The sequence below is a fragment of the Oxyura jamaicensis genome, chromosome 15 (genome assembly GCF_011077185.1).
Source record: "Oxyura jamaicensis isolate SHBP4307 breed ruddy duck chromosome 15, BPBGC_Ojam_1.0, whole genome shotgun sequence".
Lineage (NCBI taxonomy): Eukaryota > Metazoa > Chordata > Aves > Anseriformes > Anatidae > Oxyura > Oxyura jamaicensis.
In genome coordinates, this window is record NC_048907.1 from 1,319,871 (window position 1) to 1,329,760 (window position 9,890).

The 9,890-nt window shown below is 53.2% G+C and overlaps 1 protein-coding gene across 7 annotated transcripts in view; it reads right to left on the reverse strand.

The window, feature by feature from the left end:
- SGSM1 (small G protein signaling modulator 1) overlaps positions 1-9,858 on the reverse strand; it is a 35,287-nt gene extending 25,429 nt beyond the window's left edge. For all 7 annotated transcript variants that reach the window (XM_035340676.1, XM_035340678.1, XM_035340675.1 and 4 more), the window contains exons 1-3: positions 9,805-9,858; positions 9,680-9,723; positions 416-491 (exon numbers count right to left, since the gene is read on the reverse strand). In XM_035340676.1, coding sequence (XP_035196567.1) covers positions 416-491; positions 9,680-9,723; positions 9,805-9,823 — 139 coding nt within the window. In that variant the 5' untranslated portion in view covers positions 9,824-9,858. The remainder of the gene's footprint in view (positions 1-415; positions 492-9,679; positions 9,724-9,804) is intronic.
- Between the last annotated feature and the right edge of the window lie 32 nt (positions 9,859-9,890).

Below are 9,890 nucleotides of genomic sequence, written 5' to 3' on the forward strand. Positions count from 1 at the left end.
TCAGAGCAGATCTTCCACAAACCCCATTAAGGTGCTTTAACATCCTCTACCCTCCCTGCTCCTGCATTCGGACAGACTGAAGCCTCCTTTCCAAAAACTCCTACTCCACAACAGCAAAGGAATATTTGGATTTACAGACTTTCTGTTGAATTGATTCTCAAGGGGCTTAAAAAACAAGAATATTTCTAATCAGTGACTGTATGCACTGCCAGCATCCTTCTGACATGTGTCATCCCTTTTTGGGCACAAAGTGAAGACCTCCGTGCTGCCAGACCTGTGGCACCAGCCACCTTCCCACCGAGGACGTCCCCCAGGAGCGCTCAGACCAGTCAGCCAGGCCACGAGGCCGGAGACCCCGCGCGAGGAGGGTGCTGCAGCCCCAGGTCACGCCGGCATCCCGCCGCCGGAGACTCACCGCAGAAGGAGATGATGTGGCTGCTGTCCTCATGCACGAACTTCCTCGTCACCGCCTCCTCCATGATCTGCTTCACCTGTCGAACAGAGCTCCAGTTAGAGAAACCGGGAGATTTCACCCCCAGACCAGAGCGAGGAGACCCGTGGTGGTGCCTGCACAGGGAGGAGGCACAGGGCTGGGCAGGGACCAGGCCACCAGCACGGCTGCAAGGAACCCTCCTCGGCTCCTGACTTCTCTGTCGCCTCCAGCAGCACAAGAGTTCTCCCGGAGAATCACTGCATCCGTGCTTGCCACGCATCACGGGCTATTTCAACAAGCCGGGTAACGACAGAAGGGCGCTTTGGTTTGAGAAACTTCAAAGGAGGAAAACAAGGAGCAGAGAACCAGCTGCAGGCACCAAGCATTGTTGAGATCAAAGGCATCTAAACAAGGCTACCCAAACCTCACTTAATGCTCTCATGGTATCGTGTTCCTTCATTGTGTGGGGCTTTGACAAGTTTCATTAGGAACACAGCTGCTCCAAATGACCGACAACTGTGGCAGTGCCAAAGCCATCTCCTGGCACCCTGTGCGACCGGGAACGCGACCTGCGTGGCCACAGAAAAGAAAATAAAGGCTAACCCACGCAAATTAGGAGCGTGAGGAGGCAGGAGGGAGGTCAGACCTGCCAGGGCAGCAGGCTGCTGCGCCTCCTACAGCCGGGCTCATCCTGCTCAGAGCTGCGGTGGCTTCCATCCTCAGCCATCGCCCTCCCTAATCCTGCTGAAATCAGCAAAAGCCCAGCTGAAAGTTCGGTCCTGAGATGTTCCGTTCCTAACAGTTCTGCCTTTCAAACACCGGGCTACCAGCATGCCCAGAGCTCATCTTCCCCTGCCTCGCAAACATCCTGCTTTTCTCTCTTTGGTTTCAGAGAACGCAGGGGAAAGGGCTCACAGTGCAGAGACGTGGGCGTAGGAGAGGCTCTGCTTATCAAGATGTTCTCTGTAAAGGCACAGAGAAGAGAAAAAAACGGCAGGTCAAGACTTGGCCACGCAAACCTTGCATGTCTGAGACCTTTAATGGAATTGTTTGGGGAACTGAACTCCTTTGGCAGATATAATCAAGGCCAGTTATGCACAACCGATGGCTCAATAAAGGAAGGCCTTTTATGAATATGGATTAAGAAAATAGTCCTATCTAACGCCAGAAGCGTCTGTCCGCATGTCAAACAAACAGGTCAGCTCCCTGTGCTGCTCCGCGCCGATGTGCTGGGCCACAAACAGAGCTGCTGCTGAGCCCAGGAGGCAGCAGGACTGGCGGTGACTCCACCTGCGTCCCCGGCTGCTCCGGTGAGCTGGCAGTGAGTCAGGGGCATGCAGCAGGGGATGGCACCGAGATGCGGATGGTGAATGTTTATGGACCTTTTAAATCTGGGGGGGGATGCCTCGGTGTGTGCAGGAAGGCTGGGAAGAGCAGGGCTGGGAAAACCAAACCAAACCAAACAACACGGCACACTTGGGAATCAACGCACACAGTTTGTTACCAGCTCGTGATTAACATGAGGAGCGGGTTCAAATTAAAGCCGTATATCCAAATGCTTGGCAGCCACCCTTTGTGCAAGCCGCCGCCTTGCTGCCCGGTGCCGTGCTGCAATCACACCCCGCTTCTCTGGAGCCGGGACCATCTGTCTGCAGCAACCAGCGCGGCGGGGCTCCCGCTCTGGCCGGGCACCTTGGCGCTAGCACGGCACAGCCATCCTGCACTTGAAAGGCCCAGAAAATGCTCTTCAAGAGATGCAGCTCAGTGGAAAATAACCCATTAAAGGAAAAAAAAAAATACATGGTATTGACTGAGGTTAGCACCCTAAACAGCATAAATCAAAGATATTTAAAGAAGCAGTGGGAAGGGCACTGCAACAAGGGCACCCACCTGGTGTGAAGGGAGGGAGCAGAATGAGAGCAGCCGTGTGATAAATATGACGCCTGGATAGCTAGGGGCTGGACAGAGAGATGGGGCCTCATCAAAACCACAAAACCTTACATTCACCCCGAAGCAGAGAAGGCTGGCACCCCGAGGACGGCTGAGCAGGACACCACCCCACCCCAGAGAACCCCCAAATCCTGCCCTTCTCCTGCGGCTGTTGCCTGCCGATGCCAAAGCAGTCTCCTGCTGAGAGCCTGGGGATCACGAGCCCCCCAGCAGCGACCCACCACCACGCTCCCACGTCCTCCCCTGGCAGCGGAGTGCACCCGCGGTGCTGCCAGGCTGCAGAGCGCCAGCTCGCCCAGGCTTGGCTGGCAGTGCAGGGAGGACTGGGGCTGCCTCTCAACACGCCGCATCCCGGCATTTTCATGCTAATCCTCACATTGTAGCCAGAACAATCCCAGCGAACGAAGCTGCCCACTCTCCGTCTAAAGGCAGACTGCGGAAAATGAGATATTTACTCTTCTTTTATTAGAAAGGAAATTAAAACAGCAGCTAGTAATTTAGCTGTAGGTAAACTCCAGAGGAACGCTCTGAAGTACTCCTCGAGAACAAAATGCTCTTCCCAGCCAAGCCCAGGAGAGGCGATCCCTCGCCCTGAGCGCGTGGGCACAGACACCCCGCAGCGAGGCGGCCGCGCAAACCCAACAGCGTCGCTCCCAGCCCCAGAGGTCCCAGAAGAGCAGCCAGGCTCCGCAGTCCTGCCCGAACCGCTGACTTACAGCAAGCCAGCGAGTCCCTCTCGGCTGCCCAGCCATGAATTACAAGGCAAATGTTATTTGCTCCTCCTCGTCCCATCTCCCAAACAGGACCCAAAAGCACAGGACGCTGAGGGGAGCACTGGACACGGGAGATGTCTCTGCTACAAAATTCCCAGGGTTATGCTTCACCCCAAAGGCGACTTCTCCCCGTGCCCGTACACAGTCTCAGTTGCCATTTACTCTGCTGGAGCAAGCTAAATACGACAGCAGTTAAAATACCCACCAAGGTGCAGAGACCAGGAGCGAGCCACGAACCCTGGCTTTCCTCAGCCGAAGGCACTCTTTGCTCATAACTCCGTCTTTTGACCCCGCTAGATTTTTCCAGGGAAGCCAGCCTACAACCTGTCCTGCAGCCTATTCCGTAACGTTAACAGTCCCAATTTCCCCTGCCATGCTTTTTGCAAGGACTTTCACTGCTTATCAAGCCACTCCTGGTGAAGCAGGCTATCTCCCGTATGTTTGTCCACGCTCATAACTCTGTTTGCTGTAAGCCAGATGCAAATAGACTGCAAAAAAATCGTACCAGCAGCTCCTCTCTTCCAAGAACTTGTTCCATCTGCTCTTCTACCTGTTCAATGGGGAGCCAAGAGAACCTCGCATTGATGATAGAGCCTTTAAACCTGGTTTGCTTTTGCACGTTCACTTCTCATATCTTTTATGAGCTCGTATCCTCTTATTCTCATCGCAGACTAAGTTCTGCTTTCATTATGCATTTGGAAGTTAATGGCAGCACTGAAAACTCCCATTTTACCTGTTAGCTTTGATGCAACAAGTCCATGTGGGAAATCCTTGACATAATCCGAGCACTTCTTTAATTGCTTCTCTGAATCAAGGTCTCTTTCCAAGAACAAGCTCTGGTTAAGCTCTGCAGCAGACAGTTTCCCGTACACCGTGCAAGACTTGTCCATGCGGTGCTGCAGCATTATCACTTCTCAGGTATTATAAAATGATAAGGGAGCACTTAGCGAAACAGACGCAATATTAACACAATCACAGGCATGCTTGTGCTTGCAAGGACAAACAGTTTGCTTACGTTGCAGCTCAGCCAGCCCCACGGCCAGGCTTTGCCACCGGGTCACCCGGGTACGGTTTCCCGGCAGAGCATGGCTGATTTTTGTCTCTGGCTCTTAGCTTGGTTTGTACCAAAGGTGGCTCAGCGTGCACGGCAAAGCGGGTGAAGAATCCCTGTACAACAACTCTAGGACACAGAAATATCATGCAAAACCCCACGTCCTCTACTTGTGGACTCGGGCACTGTCAGCCTGGTGTCCATCAAAATCCCTGCGGAGCAAAGCGCACTGGGGATGGTGAACAAAAAGATGGTACCGTCAGTTGCACTGGCTGTGCTGCAGCTAAAAAGCTGCTCTACAGCAGAACTTTCCAGTCCGATACCTCTCACAAACCAGATTCATCTTCTCATTTGAAAATGAAATGTCTGCCTACTGACAGTCTTGTTGCTTCTGCTGACAAAGACACAGCATCCTTGTTTTAGCAGGCTTCTTTCTAAAACTCGCATTGTCAAACTCGATGCTGCAAGATACATTTCCCTATCTCTTCAGCCCCAAGCATCCTCATTATTCCGAAAGCAGGTGCCAGACAGACTTTTCCAGCACCATCACAGGTTGCAGCCCAGCTCTGCCACTTATTTGTCTAAGACTCTACTAGCTGCCTCCTAAATAATTCCAATTATCCGTGCTCCCATCAGCTAAAATAACGCCCGCTGCAGAGCACACGTGCTATTTCAGCCCAGAGGCTCCAGGGGCTCTCACAGCCACCCGGTGGCCCAGCGGACTGCTCCTGGCGTGCTCAGCAGACACGCAGCTGCTCAGCTCCTGCCCCATGGCAGCCGGCCATGCAGGGGCCATCGCCGTGCGGTGCACAGCCCCGTGGTGCACAGCCCCGTGGTGCACAGCCCCGTGCTCTGCTAACGCCTCCATCACCATTACGCACACCGGCACTAAAAGCTCTTTGGCAGCTCCGTATCCGTGCTGCCACAGAGACATCGATCGCAACCCTACTGGCTGAGACCTTTGGCTTCTCTAAAAGTCGCGTTTAATTATTTATCATCACCTACTAACTCAGGCACGAGGCGTGCTGCAGCTGGGGCAGCATCCCCGTGACGGGCGGCCTCCAGGCCAGCCGTGCAGAGCCACCTCGTGTCCTCCCCGGCAGGAGCCAGCGGGAGGAAGGTATCGATGCACGCAAGTAAAACATCAGAACGCTCCGGCAGTTTGCTGGAAAGAAATCAAAAAAACATTAAATGGAAGGGTCCACGCTACAACACCATGTCCTGGGGGAAATAAGAACGATCCCAGCGATCTGTGTTCACAGACGGCATTTTGCACCAGGTTCTCTTCATAGGGCATTGACTTTTGGCCAGAAACCCGTATGTGCAACACTAATTTAAGACTGCTTAAGATCACGTTATAGCCATTTCTATTCCTGTTGTGCTTGTCAAATGCAAATTTCCACGCCATCTGTTGGCACTGCTGGTACCGCTATTTGCAACGCGCCCAGTACAGACGCCACAACATTTTGGGAGAAACTTTAGTCATTTCTCCGTTCTCGGTGCCTGACCTTGCAGCTTCACCCCGTGGTTTTGTCCTGCGCCCATCACCCCATAAAGCCCGCGGTTGCTGAGTTACACCGACAAGGGTTTGGGATTCTACGAGTGGAACCTGAAGACCCCAGGTGGGACTTGCAGCCCCGGCCTGCGCTGAAGTCGTGGCTCTGTGCAAGGCAGGTATTTCTACGGCAACCGCCAGGACGCCGCGAGGAGGAGAGGATGACATTTTGGCAGCACAGAGAGGCCGGGTGGGGAGGAAGGAGCCTTCCCCAGAACACCAAGCTCGCCTCCCCAAACGTGACAGAGGAAGATGAAGGGAGAAGGAAAGCAGCGTGAGACTTGTACTGGGTACGAGAGAGCTAGCCGGGGGTTTTGGAGGATGAGACATGAGCACTTTTATCTTCAAAAGGAGAGAAAATGGCCCCCGGTGATTAGTAATGCTTTTTTTTCAGAGAAGATCAATGCAGGCAATCAAGAAATGCTGCATTAAAGCCCTCTGTTTACTTTTGATATAGGAACATTTGAAAAAGGCCGACCGGGGTGCTCGAGAGCCGTCAGAAGGTCCCTCTGCAAACAGGGACTTTCATTACAAAGCTGCTGCTTATCATCCTCATCTTCATGTCACCTACCAGCACTGACAGCTACACAAAGCCTTGTTTTTTTAATTCGGCCTTGAGAACATATAAAGCTATCAACATTAATTTTTCAAATCCTAATAACGTTCAATTAATTTCCCGTGTTCTACCAATCCAGAACGAAGTAGCTCGCGTGGACAGGCACAGCCTGGTACTGAGGACCCACGGACACACACAGGCAGGACAAACCCGAGCTGCAGAGACGCTGCTGTCCCCGGTCACTCTGCACTGCTCAGCCTCGAAGCACGGCTGTGTCGTGGGGCACCGATCTGAAGGGTGGAAGGAAGAGGGGCTGATGAGGTTGTGATATGTGATAGAATTAGTGAACAGCTACGGAGCAACACCCATTCAAGCTGCTAACAAGAACCAACACAGACAATGCAGACAGAACACCACGGGGCATCAACAAGCGAGCAGCCTGTGCTCAGTCAACAACTGTTTTAAAAAAATAATCTAAGAACAGGCAAAAAAGGCACATCAGTGACTTGCTATTAAAAGACTCAACGCTACTTGCTGAGTGGCAAGTTAAATAAAAACTAAGTTTTCACAGAGGAATAAACAAGACAACTGTTTACTCTCATGTTCCATTCAGCTTTTCATGCAATTAATTTTCCAGGCAGGGCATAGAACAGCCTGTATTTCACGGGTAACACCTGCTTCCCCACCTATCCTCGTAGGCAGTGCAATTAACCTGGAGGTACTCAGAAGACGACCAGAAGACTCTCTTAAAAGACTTGAAAATGAAACTTCTTTTTTAAAAGGTGGGGGGGGGGGAGATGGGTTGCAAGAAGAAGAATATTTTTTAGCTGAAAATCCATCCCTCTTTTAACCTGGGATATTTCAGGGTCTGGATTTTTAAATAAGCCTCATTCCATCTGATAAAGGCTCTAAAGAAAAAAAGAGGGAGAGAGGAAGGGGAGATTGGGTTATGTTTCTTTTCCGGTATAACAAGGAACAGGATTCCTCAGAAAATCATACTGCCACTTCTTCCCTTACAGTCTGCTGACAAACAGTCAATTTTGCAGCTTTCAAGATTTGTTTGATTTATTATAAATACATGGACCAAAAAAAAAAAAAAAAAAAAGACAACGACAGAGACAGCCCAACACACTTCAATCTACAGATCCACCGCAGAGCAGGTCTTCTTAAAAATAAAAATGCATTAACCATGGCAACAACCAAATACTGAAGTCCATTTGCTCATTGTGGTACTTTGGACAGTTTCCATCTACTGTTTATCTATCTCTTCTAATCAGACCTTGTCTACACAGCATTTTTATGCCTTCAGCTATTGCACTAGGACGACAGATGTGGTATGGCTTCCCCAGTATGATCCATGGACATTCCTAGGTCCACTGGAGCTCACCTACATGCGAGAACCCCACAAGGCCACAAAAAGCCACAGCTGAGGCCCTGCAAAAAGGCATGGTCTAATGGAACGAGAATATGGAGTTTTGTGAAAGGTGAAAATTCCAGGGGTGTTAAAAAAAAAAAAAAAAAAAAAAGAGGAGATTTCTGCTGATGGCCATTTCTACTCCTGCTCCAAAGTCTGCACAAGCTCCTGACTTAACCTGCAGTCGGTCTGGAAGAGGGAAAAAAAAAAAAAAAGAATAAGCAAAATAGGCCTTTTGAGCAGGGAACTGGCAACAGAATGCCCCATCAACTCTCAGTTTCAAGGATGTCACTAAATAATTACCTACATAACTTACAGGATCAGGTTTATTTCTTTTTTTTTTTTTTAATCCTAACAGAGCGCAGAGCGTGGGTCTGACGTGCAATGCCTGCACCTGTGTAGCTGTGTGCAAACAGCCCCATCCTGCTGGGCCAAGGACACAGCCAGCAGGCACTGAGGCAGGAGAAACCTCAGGGCGAGCGCAGCCACCCGCTGCCTGCGTGGGCAAAGAACCACCAAGCACACAGACATCCCGAGGCAGAGCCCAGAGCGATGGGACTGCCAGAGAAACATCTCTGCTCTGCATCAGCGCTGCCCTTGCTGAAGAGGAATTAGCCTGTGTCAAACACCGATGTCATGAAACCACTGCACATGGGCTGGTGGCATTTTATCAGGGCGGAAAGGCTTTTCCCATACCCTCACTCCTTCACCTGCATTCACCACCCCCCCGTACAGTACGGCTATTCTACAACACCCCAGCAGACAGCTTCCCCACATTATCAGAAGGGCACGCCACAACCCTCAGCTCTCCTCCTCCAGGCACAAGCTGCACTTTCTTCAAGCACACAGCCCTGCAGAAAGAGCAGAGAGAGAGAGAAGTCCAGGACCGACTGCCGGTGCGGAAGATGCTCGTGTAAATGACAGCCTGCAGAGGCCCCAGCAGCCTCCGGAAGGAAGCTCCCGTCCACCGGCCAAGCTGTTTAACTGGCACGCCGACGGGCAATCCTCAGCTCCGATCCTGCAGCGGCAGCCGAAGCACAGTCTGCTGTTTTGTCTCTCCCCGCTCAGGAGGAGTCGCAGACAGACGACAATAATGAGATGTCAGCTTTATCTACAACGCTAAATAAATGCCATACCTCTTCTCTGGTTTAATAGCCGTTGTCAAGGCAACAGGTAGTATTCCTCGCCGCCACACCCGGCACAGGATTAAAGGTGTGGATGTGGTCTGGATGAATGGCCAAACCCTGTGCTGTCAGCCTCCCCGAACCCACCGGCCAGAGGTCTTGCTCACCCTGCCCAGGGCAGCATTTCCAGCAGGGACGTTCCTCTTTCTTGTACCCGTAAGGCACGTATCAAGATGCTCACAAGACCAGAAACAAAATGCCACACATCACACCCTCCAAAATCACAGCTGGCCGACCTGCGGGGGCAGAGCACAGGCAGGAGATGCTCCAGGATGATCCACGGCTGCAGCACGGGGCAGGGCGAGCCCGGGTTCCCCTGCAGCGGGTCCCACAAGGCTCGGCTGGTTGGGGCGGCCCTGCAGGCCCCCCTGTCACCCCTGCAGCCACGCACTGCTCCCAGCTCCGTGCCGGGATGCGCTGCCGGCTCCCTGCCTTAACACCAGACCCGTTGCAACACCAAGCCCTGCACTGGCAGAGCCGGAGGCAGCTCAGCACAGCAGACAGCACACGCCAACAGCGGGTTACAGATGCCTGCGAAGGAACCAGACCCACACCACCACCGCTTCGCGCAGGACGAGCCCACACGTGTGCACCTTCCCCATCTTCTCGCCGTCCCCGCAGGGCCTTCGGGTCACCTCAGCTCCATGGCAGGGCTCATCCCAGCCCGGCTTTGGCGAGCCGGCCCCCGGGAGCCCCCTACCCCCCGCGGGACAGGGACCCTCGTGCTTTCTGCGCCCCGTCGGGACGTGCCCCCGGCACCCACCTCCTTCTTGACGGTGCGCAGCAGCCGCTGCCGGGTCTCGGCCTCTGTGGGGAGAAGGGGGAGAGCCCCGTTAGCGCAGCCCCGGTAGTGCAGCCCGCGCCCCCCGGCCCCCTGCCCGCCCCTACCCGCCGGGGCCGCCGCCATGGCCGCGCTCCTCCGCCCCGCTCCGCCCGGCCCGCAGCGCCCGCAGAGCGGCGGCGGGGCCGGGCCG